The 20,911-nt window shown below is 44.6% G+C and overlaps 1 protein-coding gene across 1 annotated transcript; it reads left to right on the forward strand.

Moving 5' to 3' along the window:
- The first annotated feature begins 1,295 nt into the window (after positions 1 to 1,295).
- Positions 1,296 to 13,383, forward strand: LOC123352497 (ficolin-2-like). Its single transcript, XM_044992699.1, has 10 exons — positions 1,296 to 1,377; positions 3,014 to 3,127; positions 3,609 to 3,662; positions 3,926 to 3,961; positions 5,136 to 5,180; positions 6,027 to 6,053; positions 6,682 to 6,809; positions 7,400 to 7,529; positions 8,135 to 8,269; positions 12,910 to 13,383. Exons 1-10 carry the CDS (start codon positions 1,296 to 1,298, stop codon positions 13,155 to 13,157), a joined length of 999 nt encoding a protein of 332 aa, XP_044848634.1. The 3' UTR covers positions 13,158 to 13,383.
- Positions 13,384 to 20,911: the final 7,528 nt, after the last annotated feature.

Below are 20,911 nucleotides of genomic sequence, written 5' to 3' on the forward strand. Positions count from 1 at the left end.
GCCTGCTCCCTCCTCCCCCTGCCTCCTGTCGGAGGCAATTAGCTGGCTTGCAGCGTTTAGGAGGGAGGGGGGAGGAGGGAGGACTCAGTGCGCAGGCCCCCCCTCCCTCCCCTGCCTCCTGAACACCGCAAACCAGCTAATTGCCCCGGGCAGGAGGGAGGGTGGAGAAGCGAGGATGCAGCATGCGCATAAAGAAATGAACCTTGGCAGTGATCTGCCATCAATAGCATCCACCGTGCAGCAGTCTCTGAAAAATCACATGTAAATATAGAAAAGTGAAGCAGTGGTATATGAGCAGATATGGCCTGGGCATGCATCATTATTATCTATCATTTCTATGACACAGGTACACAGAGCACTGAAAAAAATTGGGATCATAATTCTTTTCTTCCACCCTTCACTTGTCTTGGCTATTTAGTTTGTAAGGTGTTTGGGAAAGAGATGGCTGGAAGTTGAAGCTGGACACATTGAGACTGGAAATGAAGTTGTAAATATTTAACGGTGAGCGTGATTAACCACTGGAGCCATTTCCCAAGGTTTTGGTGGATTCTCCATCACTGACCATTTTAAAATCTAGATTGGATGTTTTTCTAAAAGCTCTGCCCTAGGAATTATTTTTCGGAAGTGCTGTGGCCTGTGTTATAGAGGAGGTGAGACAAGATGATCACAATGGTCACTTCTGGTCTTGGAACCTATCCCTCTATTACTGTCTCCTACAATGGGTTTGCACAGAGGGGTCCAATCTGAGGCGAGATCTCTTGTAGCTACTGTCATACAAATAATAATAACAGAGCAGTTGGCTTGTAAATTCACCCAATCCTGCTCTCCTTGTTCACCCAAAGGTTCCCAGTGAAGCCAACAGGGGGCTTTGAAGGGAAGGAGAAAGTCAGCTTGGGCTCATTATTTGGCACCGTATTTTAATATTTCAGAAATCGCATTCACATTACTTAACTTTGCGAGCAAAGGTTCAGACTGGCTCCACTCAATAATCGTCATTGCACGATACCGTGTTTGCTGTGCGGGGAAGCAACGGCTGCCAGTCCAGTACTGAACATATCCTATCAGGCCATTTTATCAGCTACAGTTGTGCCCGCTGCAGCATAAACATCTCAGTGGAAACTGCTGGAATGTGGAGAGTGGGAAGGAGGCGCTGACATGCCGGAGGCAGAGAGCTTTATTTACTGTAGGCTCTTCGTTATTGCATATAAAAGGCTTACAGGGACTGAAATACTCAAGTAGAGGAGGAGGTGGGGAGAAGACAAGTGGAGCTGCCATTGCAGAGCCCAGCACTAGCCATGGGGAGAGCTGCCCAGAAAACCCTCCTCTCTTTACTCTGTCTAGCAGCAGCGGTTTGTCAGGCTCAGGACACCTGCCCAGGTGAGTGAAAGACAATCCTGTTCCCAACTGCGTTTCATAGTGTGGTTCTTGCCAACCTGGACCCTGGGGAACTGGGAACTGTTCAGGAATGTTTCTTGTCCTACGTGTCTATAAAGTGCTTTGCTTGCTTATGGTGCTTTTTAAATACTAAAAAGAACAGCTTCGCTGTACAAAATTCCTTTGTAGAAATTACTCTATATTGCAGAAGTGCCCGTCACAGACTGGAGGTGTTCAAAAAAAGGACACAGTTTTTGCAAAAAATGTTCTGAAATTGTTGTCTCTTGTCTTTATTGAGAATCTTCAAAAATTGACTTGACCTTCTCTCCCTCATGTTCATTTACTGTCTTCTAACCTCTCTACGTTGCTGCTGGAATCTCTCTGTCTAAAGCTCCCATCTCCTCTGCATATTGGGGCCAAAGCATTTCCAATCTGGCGACTGACCGACCCACACAGGCAGATGACCTAAATTCTGGAAAATTAAATCTCAATCTACAAAGCTCAGAGTCAGCCTATGATTTCAGATCCCTCTGCTTTTTAAAATTCACATTGACCAAATTAAGATGATTATTTGTAAAATCGCAACTGTTGTGTATCTATCACCACAAATCCACTACATAACTCTTTCCATGTCAACACATTCACACTGAGAATCCAGCAGCATTTGAAGTTCATCATGAAATCCTGGAAATCCTTATGCAAGATTTAGTCAAATTTGTGCAGACATCATTCAGGCAAATGGTCTCTTTGAAGGAAATGTGTAGTTTGCTAAATAAGGATTGAATACAGGCTTTGCCATCTTATGCATAAATTAATATATTATTTCAGAGCAGTATTGCTGTCTCGTTTCATCTCCTTACATTCATGATCATTTTGAAAATCATTTGCTATGTACAGTTTATGCCCAAATGTTCCATATTTGGAGGTAGAGTTCCTATGTCACTGGGAATATTAACCATGTCTACCCACATGTTGTTTACCTCAAAAATTTCCACATCAGTAGAGCTCAATGGAGTTGACAGGTTTGTCCCTATTTTTCTCCAGTGATGTCCCTATAAATAATTTTAAATCTCACAATGTGTATAATATAGAGAGGGGACTGTTAGGTTAAAAACATATTTAGTTCTTTAAAATGTATTTCCTGAGCTTCTAAGAGCAACTGTTTTTAAAATTATTTTACTTTTGCACAATTTCTTCACTGAATGGCAGCTATTTGTTCTTCCTCTGCATTTCATTCCACTTTTTTTTCTGTGTAGTTAATTTCGTTAAAAGATTCTCATGAACTGACACAAGCTGCAAGGATTGGGTTGCAAACATTGCAGAGGGATGTGTACATCAAAATGAACTTTGCAATGATTTCTTTTAAATACAAATATTTAATCATTTCTTTTTAACTTTTGTTTTCACAATAACTTAAAACAAAGACTAATAGTAATAACCCCCAACTTTTCATATTAGGGCATTGTCTCTGAAATGCTTAAAACTGAAGAAAATGTTGGATTTGTCACTAATAGAGAAAAGAAAACCAAGGAACTATCTAGGCTTTCATTTGCTGGGGTTCTCCCTCTGGATTTCTGCAGAATGTTTCAGATCCTGAGAACCTAACAATCATTGATTATGGGTTCATTTCTTTCCCCAGACGTGAGCTTAGAGGGTTTCAACAGTACCGATAAACTCTCCATTCTCCAAGGCTGCCCTGGAATTCCAGGTGCCACAGGACCCAGAGGAGATTCAGGAAATCCAGGAACGCGAGGTACGTTCTCAGGCACTGAATGGGAATCAGGGATGGCTGGGTACTGAGGTAAATGGGAATTACTTTGGAGATTCTCCTCAACCCTGATATGAGGAAACTCACATGGCATCTCCCGTATCCTGTGGCAAGGGATTGGAGATGCAGAATAAGCAAGCTCTGAAATATTGTCCATTCCCTTTGGGTTGTCAGCTATAATGGTCCTTTACCTCCCAGAGATTATCTGAGGCACATTTCATTGATCTGTTCTCACCTGGCCGCAAGATGTGCTTGTCCCTTTGACTTCAATGGGCCTCCATGCAAGAGTCCATGCTAGGGGATCCTGATGTGAGATCAGGGACTCAGCAAGCCAGATGCGGAGACATTATGTGAATTTCGACACAGATGGGTTATTGTAATTCCAGGTTGGGGTAGTGGGTGGAGATTATGTACTCAATATTTGTGCTACCTTGGAAACTATTCAGTCAGTTTTCTGTGTTTGCAGGACAACTGGGACCTTGGGGGATCCCTGGAAAGGCGGGAGTAACTGGCCCAAAAGGTAAGGTAACAAAGGGCAGAGAACTGTGTTTTCCTACAGGTGACCTAAGAACAGGAAATAAGTTTTTAATCAAATATCAATTAGAGCTAGTTATAAAACACCAATTCCTCTAATATCTGGGCTCGAAAAACCACCATAGCTTCCCTTCACTCTATATTTGACAATAAAGGATTTATTATTGCAAAAGAACTTCAGTTCTGATCCACTGTCAAGATCTCGGTATCTGTGATCAGTCTTTACTATCTTATTTTTTGTTCAATCAGGAGAAAGAGGTCCTGCTGGCGCCCCTGGAGTGAAAGGTGAGAGACCTCAGATGATTCTTCTCACTGCAGAGCCCTTTTTGGTTCTATTCATGGCGATAGAGAAACTAGGAGCAAGTATCCAGCCTCTCACCCTGTTTCATTGTACAATTTTTCCTTCCAGATTCTTGCCAAACAAAAAAGCTGAAATGAAATTGGTTCCGGTTAAACAAGAAGTGTCCCCTTTTTGTTTTTGTTTAATAGACAAATGACAAAACAAAACGTTGTTCTGAAATGAGGAGTTGGAACATTTCAAAATTGTGAATAAAATATTAGCCTGAAAAATTTCACCCAGCTCTAATTATAATGTCTGATATGCCACGAGTCCTATGCAGCCACAGGAAAAAGATCTCAACTGCAGTGGAGACGTAGCCGAAGCCTGTTTCATGTCAGCCAATGCAAAAGACAAGATGAGATAAATGCAGTACTACCAGCCCCAAATCTCTGAAAAATTTCAGTCAGGTTCATCAAAAATCAGGAGACTGGTTTTAGAATCATGAGATTATGTAAAAATAATAGATGTGGTCAGGGGCGGCTCTAGGAATCCGGCCGCCCCAAGCACGGTGGCATGCCACTGGGGGCGTGCTGCCGGTCACCGGTCCCGCGGCTCCGGGGGACCTCTTGCAGACGTGGCTGCGGAGGGTCCGCTGGTCCTGCGGCTCCGGTGGAGCTTCTGCAGGCATGACTGCGGAAGGTCTGCCAGAGCCGCCTGCCGCCCTGCCGGCAAAATGCCGCCCCAAGCGCGCGCTTGGCACGCTGGGGTCTGGAGTCGGCCCTGGATGTGGTGTTCTTTTTATTTGCCTTTTTGAGTATTTAGGGTGCACTGGGGTCACATTTTGAGGCTTTTGCCATAGCTTTGAGGGTTAGAAGCTTACCTTTTTTTTGAGGCTGATGGCTGTAATTATGTCATATGCACTTGACCCCAGGAGCTTGGGCTTTAAGGAAAAGAATAATTATCATGAGAGTCATGACAAAATCATGAGAGCTGGCAACATACATCACTTAAGTCCCACAAAACGCCAACTTTAACAGATTGTGCAGAGTTTAGGTGGTGCATAGACCTTGAACTAGCCCCTCCACACAATTAAACCCAAGCGATTGTTGTAGTGAGATGTTGAATTATGTAGCTGAGCTACAGGCAAAACAAGGATTTTATTCTGAGTTCTTTTTTTAGGAGATAAAGGAGCCCTGGGAGCTACGGGAGCCCCTGGAACAGCTGGTGAGACCCTCTGCACTCGCCTTTGTACTGAGCGCGTCCTTTCAGTTTTATTTTGCAGCACTAACAATTAAGTGGCTTAGAAAGCTTGAATAGTTACCATGTCCACCCCATGTCCACAATATCTATATCAATCCTCCTGTAAGTTTTGGACTCTACAAAAAGAGAAATAGCCCCACCTACAAACACAGGTGCCCATCCATGTGTTGTAATGTCTGGAACAACGCTAGCCAGATGACTTTTGGTATGAGAGAGAATAGTAGAAATGTAAGTGAAATCTGTAGATCTGGATGTGTATCCTAGAGAAGGCTTCTTTCTCCTATCCCTCCTTCTATTTCATACATACTGGGAGTGGAGAGTATGAACCACAAGAAATGGATCCTATTTATATGTCCCGTTAGAGGAATGACCCCTTTTCTACCAGTACTTTATTTAACTGATATTCTGCCATTGTCACTTGGAATTTTTTTTTTAAATATTGAGTCATATTCACAACTAGTGTAAGCATATGCAGCTCCCCTGACTCGGTGGGCATTGCTTCTAGTTATTGACCAGCAATTAATTTAGTCTATTAAGGACCAATTCTTAGCCGTGCAAGTAGGAGCCTCATGAGAAGGTTACAAAATAGTGTTGGCTACATAATGAGAGCTGTCTCGCTGTAGATGTGTGTGAATCCATTAGCATTTGGTTTTCACAATTAAAAGCCTGTCTAGAGCATTTTCAAGATAACTAATACTTTGCTATCCCAGCTGCTACTGTTGGACAATTACATAGTTTAAAAGACAGTAAAACATTTTCTGGTTCCATTTCACTTTCTATTGTGTTTCTTTTCATGACCAGTGGAGGAAGACCTGGAAGACATACGGTGTAAGAAAGGTGAGTGTTTCTTATAACCACTAAATGTCATCTCATTCCATCCAGAGACCCAAACATGAAAACCCACTAGAGATAGACAAATTGCAAAAAAATACATCTGTGATTTACCACATTTGCTGTTCTCAAACTATCCGCAAAGAGACTTGGATCTTTTAAAATGAAGGTGTTTGCTGTTAGCAATTGGCCAGTGAATCTTTCTCCCTCAGCTGATGGGTTCACTTGCAAACAGGTTGAGCTGGTCTCACACAGAACTCAGGGGGTTGGGCAGGTGGTTGTGTCTTTTCCTCTTGAAAACAAACTTCATACAACCACACTGGCACATTGGAGTTTAAATAATTTGGTTTGCTAACTACAGAGAGAATGCCAAGCCTAGATGGGTACATACGCTGATGTCGTGGTAGGTCTCCAAAGATAGAACACCAGGGGACCACAAACTATTGAAAGGGATACTACCCAATTCCCAAACACTACGGTGGGGAGGAGAGGAGATGGTGGCTCAAAGATTGTTTTCCAGTTACCTAAATCTGCAATTGATCTGACCCTCAGTGCAACAGAAAGCAGCCTGTGAATCCCTGTACAAGGAGAGTTATACAACCAATTTACATATTTCAATTTCTCTTTCAACCAGGAGCAAAGAACTGCAAGGAACTGCTAGCCAGAGGGAACATCATGAGCGGCTGGTACACCATCTACCCCCATGACTGTAATGCCATGACCGTGCTGTGTGACATGGAGACAGATGGTGGAGGATGGATTGTAAGAACTGAGCATAATGAAACTCATTGGATATTTTTTCATGAACAACAAACAGTTGAGAGGAGAGAGCGTTCTAGGGAGCTGAGATGAGGGGTTTGAACCCTGTATGTACCTCACAAACCTTCCAATTTATTATTCTGCTTATTTATATCCCAGTCGTGCCTAGAGAATGTGATGAAGATCAGGGTCCCATTGTGCTGAGTGCTGAACACACACACTGAGAGACAGCCCCTGTCCCTTACAGCTCAGTCTCCAAAGACAAGGCAGAGAAACGGCCAGACAGAAAGCAGAGGTGATGTGACTTGCCCAAATGGCAGAACTCGGTATAGAACCCATGTCTCCTGATTGCCAGACCAGTGCTATAGGTTTCAGACCATGTGATCCTTTAATCTAGTGCAGTTGCTGCCAAGATTCAATATGATCCTGTGGGACAAGCCTCCATCCGTGACAGTCACCTGAGGCTGAAATAGATATGACCCCATTAAATCTCATCCAGTGATTTACAGTCTCAGAGTTTCTGGCCTCCTGCTCAACGTAGGATGGAAACCAATGTGGGATTTCCCAGCTAAGAACCTCCTGTTTCCCTGCAGGTGTTCCAGAGACGGGTGGATGGTTCTGTGGATTTTTACCGTGACTGGAATTCATACAAAAGGGGTTTTGGCAGCCAGCTGTCAGAATTCTGGCTGGGGAACGACAATATCCACCTGTTATCATCCCTTGGTAAAGACATCACTGATGCATTCTTTTCCTTACAGCAACCTTCTCCACCAGGATTTGTTCCCACATTTTAGCCATGTATACAGGGTATAAAGTTGTATTATCGGTAGAGGTAACCCGTCCGCTCCAGACCCCCTTCCTGTTCCTTACAGCCCAGTCCTGCCACACAAAGCTATTGAAACCAAGAATGCTGTGGTAGCTGGGCTGGCTCCAGTCATGATTCATGGAGCAGCATTTGGTCTTTTGGTGGTTCGCCCACAGTACAGCAATAAGGGATGTTACAGCGTGGATGAGGTCATAGATTCTGAACTATCTTAGCAAAGCATAACACGGAGCAGGTTTTTAATAGGGAGGTTAGGTTGGTGGGCAGAAATTGAATTGATAAAGGTCGATATGAATATATTGGTTTGATGCGAGAATCAGTGGGTGAGATTCTATGATGTGTGTAATGCAGGAAATTTAAACTAGATGATCATAATGGTCCCAGCATAATAGAGCCTGATTCGTGTTTAGAGTCTTCAGGGGCTTCTGCAATAAAAACAATCAATAATAGTAATAAAAACTAATGGAAGGTGCTGAACATTTTGCTTTCAAATTGTTTTCTATAGGTCCCCAGGAGCTTCGCATCGATCTCAGAGATTTTGACAACAACTATGAATTTGCTTCCTTCTCGTCATTCAGAGTTGCAGGAGAGACTTCGAATTACACACTGTTCATTGGACCCTTTGTTAATGGCACTGCAGGTAGATTCTCAGCTCATCCTTTTCCCTTTGTGGCAGATGGAAAAATGGAAAGCAAAAGTGACGCAGAGTATTCTATGGCAGAAGCAAAAGGCAATGTAATCTGTGGAAGTGATGTGTCAGGAAACACCAGTTATTCTCCTGCTGAACTATTAAAGGAAAAACACAAGGTTTAGTGACAACAAAACATATAGTATAATATGGATATCCTGCCTAGTGGAGGTCTGAAAGCAGAATAATGAGCCGAGGTAGGCACAGCTACTGCTGATTGCTTCCCTAAATTAGATCTTAATGCCCAATAGAAATATCTGAATTAAATGACGTAAGCACATCAGGATTGGTACAAGTCATTGAGTGGTTATATATGCCCCATTTCATGCAAACTCTGCATCCAGACCCCCGCATACCAGAGACAGAAATAGTTTGCGCCATGCGGAGTCTTCTACACATCACCGCAGGATTGCTTAGGCAGACCCCCAAGGCAACTAGGGAGAAGGGCTTTTAACTAGGTTTAAAAGGGGCAGGGGACAAAAGCCAACAGCTAAGCATAAAAAAGGGCCACCTTAACAGAGGGCCAGATTTTTGGGGGGCGGGGACATGTAGGGTCAGAGGAGGAAGAAGAGAGTAACCAGTAGAGGCATATACTCAAAATCTCAGATACCGATACATAAATGCAAGGCAGATGGGGAATAAACAGGAAGAGCTGGAAGGATTAGTACAATAGTAAATTTGCTACTTAAGTGGCATCACCGAAACTTGGTGGGATGAGTCTCATTACTGGACTATTGGTATAGTGGCGTACAGCTTGTTTAGGAGGGACAGGCAAGGTAAATGGGAGGAGGTGTTGAATTATACACCCAGGGTAAATACACTTGTTCTCTGCTCCAGGAGGAGGCGAGAGGCAGACCAACTGACAGTCTCTGAGGAAAGAAAAAAAGCATAATAAATAGACGTGATCTCTTGATACAGGTGTACTATAGTAATGAGGGACTTTAACTACCCAGATGTTTGTTGGAAAAGTAATAAAGAAAAACAAAAAACTTCTGATAAGCCCTTGGAATGTAATGGGGACACCATTTTGTTGAGGAAGTAACCAGGGGGACCAGCCATTTTAGACTTAATTCTGATCAACAAGGAGGAATTGGGAGCGAATCTGAAGGCAGAAGACAATTTGGGTGAAAGTGATCATGAAATCACAGATTTCTTTATTCTAAGGAAAGGAAGGAGTGGAAACATGGACAAACTGTTAAGGAGAAGTACAAAAGAGTAGCATATCCATGTAGAGACAAAATCAAAAAGATTAAGGCACAAAATAAGTTACACCTAAGAAGGAACAGAAAAATCCATAGGAAGGGGTTCTTTACACATATTAGCAGTAAGAGAAAGATGAAAGCAAGTGTAGTTCCTTACTTAACAGGAATGGAGAGCTAGTAACTGATGACATCAAGAAGGCTTGGGTGTTTCATGACTAGTGTGTTTCAATCTTCACTCAAAAGGTTACTGGTGATGACATACTCAATACACTATTAACAACAAGCCCAAATAATGGGGGGAAAAGTTAAACAATATTTAGATAAGTTAGATATATTCAAGTTGGGAGGGCCTGGCAAAACTCATCCTAAGGGAATAAAATAGCTAGCTGAAACAATCTCAGAACCATTAATAATTATCTGGAGAACTCCTGGAGGATGGGTGAGGTCCCAGAGCACTGGAGAAGGGCAAACATAGTACCTAGCTTTAAAAAGAGAAACAAACAGGACCTGGGGAACTTTAAGCCAGTCAGCCTAACTTTGATACCTGGAAAAATACTCACTCAAATTATTAAACAATGAAGTTGTAAACACCTAGAGGACAGTAGGCTTAATTAGCAATATCCACCATGGAGTTCTCATGAACAAACCATGTCAACCCTGCCTAATTTCCTTCTTTGACAGGGTTATTGGCTTAGTGGATAAGGGGAAAGCAGTAGACATGATATATTTTGATTTTAGTAAGACTTTTGACAAAAATCCCACATGGCATTCTTAATAAGCAAACTAGGGAAATGCAGTTTGGGTGCAATTACTATAAGGTGGGTACACAACTGGTTGAAAGACTGTGCTCAAAGAGTAGTTATCAATGGTAAGCTGGGAGTGTGTATCTAATGGAGTTCTGCAGGGGTCAGTCCTGAGTCTGGTAGTAGTCAATATTTTCATTAATGAGTTGGATAATTGAGTGGAGCATATGCTTATAAATCTGCAGATGGCACCAAGCTGGGAGGGTTTGTAAGCACTTTGGAGGACAGGATTAAAATGCAAAATGACCTTGGCAAATTGGAGAACTGATCTGAATTCAGCAAGATGAAATCCAGCAAAGACAAATGCAAGTGATTCACTTAAGAAAGACTAATCAAATGCACAACTTCAGAATGGGGAATAACTGGCTTGGTGGTAGTACTGCTGAAAAAGAATTGGGGTTTAGAGTGGATCGCAAATTGAATATGAGTCAACAATGTGATGTAGTTTCACAAAAAGCTAATATCATTCTGAGTGTGTTTACAAGACTGTGGCATGTAAGGAACAGTAGATACTTGTCCTGGTCTACTCAGCAGAGGTGAGGCCTCACAGAGAGAACAGTGTCCAATTCTGGGCACCACACTTTAGGAATGATGTGGACAAACCTGAAGACAGTTCTGAAGAGAGCAAGAAAAATGATAAAATGTTTAGAAAACCTGACCTATGAGGAAAAGTTAAAAAAAACTGGTGGGTGGGGGTAGGGGGAATCTGGTAACAGTCTTCAAATATGTTAAGGACTGTTATAAAGAGATATACCTATCTCATAGAACTGGAAGGGACCTTGAAAGGTCATTGAGTCCAGTCCCGTGCCTTCACTAGCAGGACCCAAGACAATTATGATCAATGTTCATTGAAGGTAGGACAAGAAGTGACCAGCTTAATCTGTGATAAGGAGATCTAGGTTAGATATTAGAATTACATTTCTAAGTATAAGGGTTGTTAAGCTCTGGAATAGGCTTCTAACAGAGGTTGTGAAATCTGCATCAATGGAAGCTTTAAAGAACAGGTTAAGCAAACACCTGGCAGGGATGCTCTAGATTTACTTGGTGCTGCCTCAGCCTAGAGGGTTGCACTTGATGACTGCTCAAGGTCCCTTCCAGAGAGACATTTCTGTGATTCTATGATCCTGAATCTACAGCAGGCTCCAGGCTAAGCTATTAGGTTAGGAGCACATTGGGCTCACGTTACACCATCACAATGGTGGAAACTGATTTCAGGATGCCCAAGGACTGAGCACATTGTCGGCAATGAGTTACTCTGGATTTATAGTGGTGTAACTGAGATGAGACTATAATTTTTTGGCATCCTTTCATCTACAAGAGATGGTGGGAATTGCAGCCTATGATATAGATGGTTTGCAATGTCTCATGTCACTGAATAGTCCAATACAAGATCTGCATGATCTTTGGTAGTTTTTGCAAATGTATCTATCTTGGTTGGAAGCTGCTTGCTTCCTATGGGCTCTTTTCTCTTCAAGCTGTAGGAGCCAGCTTCTGTCATGGACTTTGAAACCCTGATGGAAACAGTGGTGCCACTTGTTATGATCACTTGCCAAGATTCCTCATAGGTCAGCTTTAACTCCAATTCTTTCATATCTCGTTTGCTTATCTTTATAGCGAAGCTTGGGACGTCCTGTTGTTTTTGTTCCCTCTGATAGCTCCCCTTATAGCATGTCCTTGGGTATGCGTCCATCTTCCAATCTACTCAGATGGCCCAGCCAGTGCAGTCATCTTTGCTTGTCATACTTGGTAAATTTGCCCTTCGAAGAACCTTTGCATTGGTGACTTTATCTTCCCATTTGGTGTTGAGTATGCAGCGTAAACAGCATAAGTGGAAACTGTTTAACCTTTTCTCCTGATGAGCATAAGTTGTCCATGTTTCCCCACCATACATGAGAGTGCTGAGGAAGCCGGTTTGATACATTAGCATTTTGGTCTTGATGGTCAGCTGTGAGTTGTTCCATGCTCTTTTAGTTAGTCTGCTGAAGGTGGTGGCAGACTTTCCAATGGAAACATTTCGTTCTTCATCCAGTGAGAGGTTTGTGGTCACTGTAGAACCTAAATAGCTGAACTTTTTGGATAACTTCTAGCTGGTTGGCATTTAAGGTGATTGAAGGATCTTCTGAACCCCCCTGTCCTAATACAACCATTTTCTTGATGCTGATGGTGAGAGCAAATGCCTGACAGGTACTTTAAAGGCTGTCCATGAGTTCTTAATAGATCTTCATTGTGGGGTCTGAGGGAAGCATCATCAGCGAATAGAAGTTCCCTGATTAGCACCTTTTTGACTTTGGTCTTTGACTTAAGTCATGACAGGCTGTAGAGTTTCCTATGTGATCTTGTGTGGAGATACAGTCAGAATATGGCCTGATGAAAAATGTCCCTCTCTGGAAAAAGAACTGCAGTCTCTCTCCGGACCCCAGGGAGATTTCTGCTGCCTGGTAAAGGGAGAAATTTAGAAACCCCACTCCAGAACCACCAGGCTGTGAGAACTGAACTGTAAAAATGTAAAAAATAAACAGTAAGAGATTATCTCACCCACCTTGTGTCTGTAAAAACATGTAATAAATAAACCCAATTGTTTCCACAGGGGATTCCTTAACTAACCACAACGGCATGATGTTTTCAACCCACGACCAGGACAATGACATAGCTGAGTTTAACTGTGCTGTAGCCTATAAAGGGGCCTGGTGGTACCGAGGATGTCATTCGGCCAACCTGAACGGATTATATCTGAAAGGAGCCCATGAAAGCTATGCTGATGGGGTGAACTGGCAGACAGGCAAAGGGTACTCGTATTCCTACAAGAGGGCAGAGATGAAAATGAGGCCCGTGTAGCTAATCAGGGAGGCAATTGTAATAATTATACTTAACTCTTATAAAGCAATTATAGGCCTGTCATAATGAACATTAATCTGCAGATGACAATAAAGATCTTTTCTTTATCCACTAGCCATGAGGGTGCAGACATCATCGTACACACTTACCCAGCGCAGTGCACAAGGACTAGAGCTGGTAAAAAAAACCATAAGAATAGTTTTGTGGGGAAAAGATTGAATTTTAAAGTGGTTTGCAGTTCAAACCACTTGATTTGCTTGATTCAATTCCCAGAAGCACCACAGACAGCTCCTACCGCTGCCATGCAATTCTTCCTGTGGTGTTAGTGACTCACTACCCTCAGATGCTGCCTCTGCCTCTGGAGAACCTTCCCCTCTGTCAATAAAGCAAAGGCTGCTCAATGAGTTCACGTCTCAGATTTGTTTGTACACACAAGCCAGTTCAATAGCATTAAAGCCCAAATGTGTCTGGCCCTGCGTTGTGAACACTGTGGGCAGAGTGCACCCTGGGCAGCGGGCACATTATTGGTCTGGCTCCTCTGGGGAGTACAAGAGAGGGGTGCTCCCTCTGCCAGCAGTGCTGTGGCTGCAGAAGGGGCATGTCTAAATAGGGTGATGGTGCAAACAGAAGAGCACTGAGACGATCTCAGGCTAAACCTGCACTAGAAAGTCCCATCGCTCAGCCCATGCCTGCTTGTGCCTTGTGAGGCAGAACAGGCCACAATCTCCCCTCTTTGTGCTGGTATGAGTCCCAGTGGAAGATTTAACAACCAGCAAGTCCCACCCACTCCCCCATCTCCCTCTCCCTGTGCTGGGGCAGAGGAACAAAAAGATGGGCCTCGGTGCACTCTGCCCATCAATTCTGAAGCACTTAGAGGAGAAGGAAGTGATCAGGAATAGTCAGCATGGATTCACCAAGGGCAAGTGATGCCTGACTAACCTAATTGCCTTCTATGAGGAGATAACTGGCTCTGTGGATGAGGGGAAAGCAGTAGATGTGTTATTCCTTGACTTTAGCAAAGCTTTTGATACGGTCTCCCACAGTATTCTTGCCAGCAAGTTCAAGAAGTATGGGCTGGATGAATGGACTATAGGATGGATAGAAAGCTGGCTACATCGTCGGGCTCAAGGGGTAGTGATCGATGGCTCCATGTTTAGTTGGTAGCCGGTTTCAGGTGGAGTGCCCCAAGGGTTGGTCCTGGGGCCGGTTTTGTTCAATATTTTCATTAACGATCTGGAGGACGGCGTGGACTGCACCCTCAGCAAGTTTGCAGATTACACTAAACTGGGAGGAGTGGTAGATACGCTGGAGGGTAGGGATAGGATACAGAGGGACCTAGACAAATTAGAGGGCTGGGCCAAAAGAAACCTGATGAGGTTCAACAAGGACAACTGCAGAGTCCTGCACTTAGGATGGAAGAATCCCACACATAGCTACAGACTAGGGACCGAGTGGCTAGGCAGCAGTTCTGCAGAAAAGGACCTAGGGGTTACAGTGGATGAGAAGCTGGATATGAGTCAACAGTGTGCCCTTGTTGCCAAGAAGGCTAACGGCATTTTGGGCTGTATAAGTAGGGGCATTGCCAGCAGCTCAAGGGACATGATCATTCCCTTCTATTTGACATTGGTGAGGCCTCATCTGGCGTACTGTGTCCAGTTTTGGGCCCCACACTACAAGAAGGACGTGGAAAAATTGGAAAGAGTCCAGTGGAGGGTAACAAAAATGATTAGGGGGCTGGAGCACATGACTTATGAGGAGGGGCTGAGGGAACTGGGATTGTTTAATCTGCAGAAGGGAAGTATGAGGGGGGATTTGATAGCTGCTTTCAACTACCTGAAAGGGAGTTCCAAAGAGGATGGATCTAGACTGTTCTCAGTGGTACCTGATGGCAGAACAAGGAGCAATGGTCTCAAGTTGCAGTGGGGGAGGTTTAGGTTGGCTATTAGGAAAAGCTTTTTCACTAGGAGGGTGGTGAAGCATTGGAATGGGTTACCTAGGGAGGTGGTGGAATCTCCTTCCTTAGAGGTTTTTAAGGTCAGGCTTGACAGAGCCCTGGCTGGGATGATTTAGTTGGGGATTGGTCCTGCTTTGAGCAGTGGGTTGGACTAGATACCTCCTGAGGTCCCTTCCAACCCTGATATTCTATGATTCTATTTTATGATTCTAAGTCCCACGTTCTCACTTCCCTCACTCACCCCCTCCCATCTCTGCCTCTGCACCTCTTGCTCTGCTCCCACCCGGTTCCATGCCCTGCACCAGCACTGCTGCTGCAAAAACCATCACCACTGCTCTTGCCAAAGCCAGACCTGGTGCCGCGGGGGTCAGAGCCGCAAACCACAGCTGCTGCTGCCAGCAGAGTTGGAGTCGGAGCTTCTAGGAGGCAGCGGGAGGGGAGGGAAATGAAGGCTCTGCCATGTGCGGTCCCATTCACCAGAGTGCACGGCAGAGCCATCCTTTTGGAGTCCCCCCTCCTTGGGCAAACTCAAATGTGGGCTGTGGGTCTCAGGATGGCTCGTCCTAGGAGTTCCAGCCGCCATGCTTTCCCCGCCCCATATTATCTCTGGGGTGAGGGTGGGGGATGGGAGGCTCTGTCCTCCCACTGTGCCTCCCCCTGGCATGTTCAGTCACTCTCCCTGGCAGCCTGGCCAGGTGGAGAGAGGGATGGAACCACTTCTCACGCTGGCTGAAGCCGGCCGCTCCAGGTCGCTATTCCATGCAGCACAGCAGCTGCCTGAGAGAGCTTGGCTGGGCAGGTGGCAGCAGCAGCGGGTTCCCCCCTGCCCCGGCCCTGCTGCCAGGGACAGGCGCCAAGCATGCCGGGTGGGCAGGCGCAGCAGGAGGACAGGGCCCCTCTCCCCCATCACTCGGCAGGCCAGGCGGGGGGGGGGGGGCACTTGGCCTCACATGAGCCCCCTACATATCACCGCTGCTCCCAGGGCACCCAGAGCCACCTGCCCTGCAAGGCCTTTGAAAACTCCACAGCGTCTGGGCATGCCCAGCGATGGCTGCTGTGAGTAGACGTTTCCTGTCCCATCCTGCAGGGGGCCGCAGCCTCTGGGTATGCGCCAGTGCCGGCGGAGCTGCTGGTGGGATGTGTTGTGTCTAGAGCCTTCTCATGCAGTGGGACACTGAGAGGCATGTGTCTGCCTGCTGCGGCCTCTCCCCAGCCCCACTCCAGCTTTGCTTAGCTCTGCTAGCTTCTGCACGGAAAATCAACTTTTTTTTTTTTTTTTTTTTAGGATTTCCCCCCACAATCAAGGATAAATTAAGCAGCACAAAAATACACTTCATTTAGGCCTACGCTGCCCGCTTAGTTATTCTCCTTCTGGATGGGGTCTGAAAATGAAAGCCATAAATAAAAAGACGGGTCTGATTTTAGAGAACAAAAAGAAAAAGTGATGTTTTGTTATTTCAAACGGCCTCCAAAGCTCCTAAGAAGCAGAAACTCTCATTTTCTAAACTGCCTGATCAATCCCTGGAGTCTAAAGTAGAAACGTATGAGCTGCATCTCAATTCAGGGCAGATGAGTCTGTCATTGTGGAAAGGTTTAAGTCAGGAAAACCATTTGTGCAATACCACACAAGTTGCTGCTGTGGTAGTAGCTGATATGTCCAGAGAAACTTTGCTTGAAACTAGCACACCAGAAGACCAGGTGAGCTACAAACCAACATTATCTTTCTGGGTACTGATGTTAATCTGACTGGTCTGTAATTGCCAGGTTGGCCTTACTTCCCTTTTTATAGATGGGTATCTAAGTCAGTATTGCCTTTCAGGCTCACTACTGAGTTACAGAGTCTTGTTCTCAGCTGCCTGCCAAACAATCTCTCTGCAGGGGACAGTCCATGAGTCACTGGTGCTGCTCTATAGTTCAGTATAGTCAAATATGGATCTGTACATGTGGCAGTGGCCTTTTTCAAAAGCTATTTAACAATTTTCACACCATTCTCTACAAGACCCGTTGGACTGAGGATACCTGGGACTCAAAGTTCCATGCTTAACCCCATCCTCTTGAGCCAATTATTTAAATTCGTTTCCATCAAACTGTGGAACATTATCAGACATGAGAACTACTGCTGGGTGCCCATCTGACTGTGACCTCAGATCAGATGTGGCAACCTGCTGAATTTAAGCATATTAGTCAGTGGAGGGAAAGAAACTAATCAGGATTCCCTCAGTAATGGCGAGTGAACAGGGAAGACCCCAGCGCCAAATCCCCATCTTGCAGTGGGGTGTGGGAAATGTGGTGTGCAGATGACTCACTCCCTGATGCCGCTCTAGGGTGCTTACGTCCTTCTGATCAAGGCACCGCCTGTGGATGGTGTGAGGCCAGTGGTGGCCCCTGGCGTTCTGGGACTGGGTCATCTTGGAGTCGGGTTGCTTGGGAATGCATCCCAAAGCAGGTGGTAAACTCCCTCTAAGGCTAAATACTGGCACAAGCCAGATAGTCAACAAGTACCATAAGGGAAAGTTGAAAAGAACTTTGAAGAGAGAGTTCAAGAGGGCGTGAAACCATTAAGAGGTGAATGGGTGGGGTCCGTGCAGTCTGCCTGGAGGATTCAACACAGCAGGTTCGGGCAGCTGGCCTGGGATGACAGCTCCCTCTCCACTTCCCCTCCAGGGGGTGTCAGAAGGGGAATGACACTTGGACGGCCCTGCCACTGTCAGGCACATTTCCCCTGAGGCGGTGTGCTGCAACCATCTCTGGGTCTGCTGGGAAGGCCTGGCGGGCAGGTGGCTCGCGGCTTCATGGCAACAGTTCTTGCTGCATCCCGGGGCCGAGGGAGATGACCATGGGGGAGGTGATATGGTGGCCGTGAGGGGGACGGGTCCCCCTACTCCCAGTGGGACTGTCAACTGGTGCATGAGGATCATTGCTTCAATGCTGGTGACAATGGCTTCAGTGAGGATGACGCTGGATAGATTTGACTGTCCTCCAAAATGTATGAAGGTACTAAGTCTTCTTCATGATCAGATGACTGCTGCCATTCTCTGTAATGGCCTGGAGACTGACACTTTCGTCATCAAAACTGGATTTAAGCAAGGATGCGTTATTGTCCCAATCCCGTTCTCCATCTATTTAGCAGCCATTTTGGTACTCGTTAAAGACTGCCTCCCCAGTGGAGTTGACATTCAATACAGAATGGATGGGTGGCGTTTTAATCTTTGATGTCTTCAGGGCATCCATTACTGATCTTCAATATGCTGATGACTGTGCCATCCTCATACACACTGAGAATGACCTTCCATCCACACTGGATTTTTTTGCACAAGCTTACCAAAGACTAGGACTCTTAGTCAATATTGAGAAGACTAAAGTGCTCCATCAGCCTGCTTCAGGCCTTGCACATGACTTACCACATCACCACATCACCATTGAGGGACAGACTTTGAAGACAGTTGAGCACTTCTGCTACCTTGGTAGCCAACTTTCTCAAAATGCAAAAATTGACAGTGAGATCCAGCACAGGATAAACTATGCAAGTGCTTCCTTTGGGAAATTGCTTCAATGTGTTTTCATGGACCATGACCTGCAGCAGTACACCAAGATCCAGGTCTATAAGACAATTGTTATTCCTACACTCTTTTATGGATGCAAAACCTGGGTGACCTATCAACAGCAACTCAAGAGGTACCACAAATGATGCCTCCAGAAGATCATAGCATATCAGGGTTGGAAGGGAGCTCAGGAGGTCATCTTGTCTAAGACCCTGCTTAAAGCAGGACTAATCCCCAGGCAGATTTTTGCCCCAGATCCCTAAATGTCCCCCTCAAGAACTGAACTCACAACCCAGGGTTTAGCAGGCTAATGCCAAACCACTGAGCTATCCCTCCCCTATCCTTCACAGCTACTGAAAAGATCACTGCATTAACACCATCATCCTCACCGAAGCCAATGGGAATAACAATCCACTATCAAAATGTTGTTTTTACCAGCATAGGTAAATAAATCCATGCCAATTTCATCCTACACTCTTAACTGTTCATTGTGTAAAAACATAGGAACTTTTTTCTGTTTCGTTGGTATTTTTGACACTTTAACACATTTTAACAGTTTTCTCTCTGGCTCTGTATTTACCTTTTGCCATACCCTTCCTGTATACTAGTGAGCATGTCAGCTTGTAACATCTTAGGTACTACTCTCCTATTTCCTCTAAACAACATGGTGTCAAGTATCAGGACGTAGCCGTGTTAGTCTGTATCCACAAAAACAACAAGGAGTCCGGTGGCACCTTAAAGACTAACAGATTTATTTGGGCATAAGCTTTTGTGGGTAAAAAACCTCATGAAAAAGAAACCACAAAAGCTTATGCCCAAATAAATCTGTTAGTCTTTAAGGTGCCACTGGACTCCTTGTTGTTTAGAGAAACAACATGCCATCAATAACAGATAGTTCTGCTTTAAACTGTAAATAGGGTGACCAGACAGCAAGTGTGAAAAATCGGGACAGGGTGGGGGGTAATAGGAGCCTATATAAGAAAAAACACCAAATATCGGGACTGTCCCTATAAAATTGGGACATCTGGTCACCCTAACTGTAAATAGGGACATGGTATATAATGTCCTGGCCACCCTGCAGTAATAGCCTTAATACCCTCTGTAAAGTCTCACCATTAGCTGTAGCCCGAGAAAATTCTTTCCACTTCCTGTCTGAGGCTGGACAATTCTTTTTTTATCCATCTGATGTGCACTGTCTGACTCCACCCCCGTTTCTATTACAGTTTTATCAAATGTTCAGGATAATGTGTCCCGTACTTCCTCTCCCACGTGCACTCTTTGTATCAGCGCAAGGGCTGGGCATGTTTTTAAATCCAATGTACGTGCTTTATTCCCTTGCACTACCTCAAAGTCCAACAATTCTGTTTGATCTTTTACTGTCACTGCTAGTACACATGTAGGAATGAGTTTTCCCCCATTATAAGCTTTCAGTTTGACCTGTTCGCTCACCATGTTCCCTGAGTTTTTTCCAACCTTTTAAAAGTAGTACCTGAAACAACATTCGCCTGAGCATCAGTGCACAATTTGTAGGTTATAAGAGTCCCATTAGTGTCTTCAGGAACATAACTACAATGTTAAGTGAGGAGTTACTGTATTGCAGCACTTACCACAAGCTGGGCATTGTCATTTTTGTTCACATCATGAGCAATCCTTGAAGCTTTTACAAACTCTTGTGCTTTGCATTTTTCATGCATTTCTATGTTATTTATTTTGTACTGACAGACTGCTGGCCAGTTTTTTGTCTCTCTTGTCACTCTATCCAGTGAGGCAGTGTTCTGCTTTCCTTCCATAATTTCTATTCTGTTGAATGATTTCTGCTGCCGGACACAGACTTACTGCTTTATCCAAAGTGAGATCCATATCTTACAATAGTCTCTTTTGCAGCTTTGAATCTCTGATTCCAATTACAAACCACAATACCACATTGGGAAGTGTCATCACGCTTCCCTAGTGTAAAGAGAGGAAATGTCCTTTGCATAGAGGCAGAACAGCAGCTGCCTTCTTGCTGTGCGGACTGGAATCATGCAAACACACATGCACATAAAGAAATGAACCTCGGCAGTGATCTGCCATCAATAGCATCCGCCGTGCAGCAGTCACTGAAAAATCACATGTAAATATAGAAAAGTGAAGCAGTGGTATATGAGCAGATATGGCCTGGGCATGCATCATTATTATTTATCATTTCTATGACACAGGCACACAGAGCACTGAAAAAAAATGGGATAATAATTCTTTTCTTCTACCCTTCACTTGTC

Source organism: Mauremys mutica, chromosome 18, assembly GCF_020497125.1.
Source record: "Mauremys mutica isolate MM-2020 ecotype Southern chromosome 18, ASM2049712v1, whole genome shotgun sequence".
NCBI lineage: Eukaryota > Metazoa > Chordata > Testudines > Geoemydidae > Mauremys > Mauremys mutica.

Bases quoted from the DNA above. Each gene is read 5' to 3' on its own strand.
- LOC123352497 (XM_044992699.1), top strand. From the start codon at position 1,296: ATGGGGAGAGCTGCCCAGAAAACCCTCCTCTCTTTACTCTGTCTAGCA. The intron at 5,181-6,026 runs GTGAGACCCTCT...CAGTGGAGGAAG, and splicing joins GGGAGCCCCTGGAACAGCTG to ACCTGGAAGACATACGGTGT. The intron at 7,530-8,134 runs GTAAAGACATCA...TGTTTTCTATAG, and splicing joins CCACCTGTTATCATCCCTTG to GTCCCCAGGAGCTTCGCATC.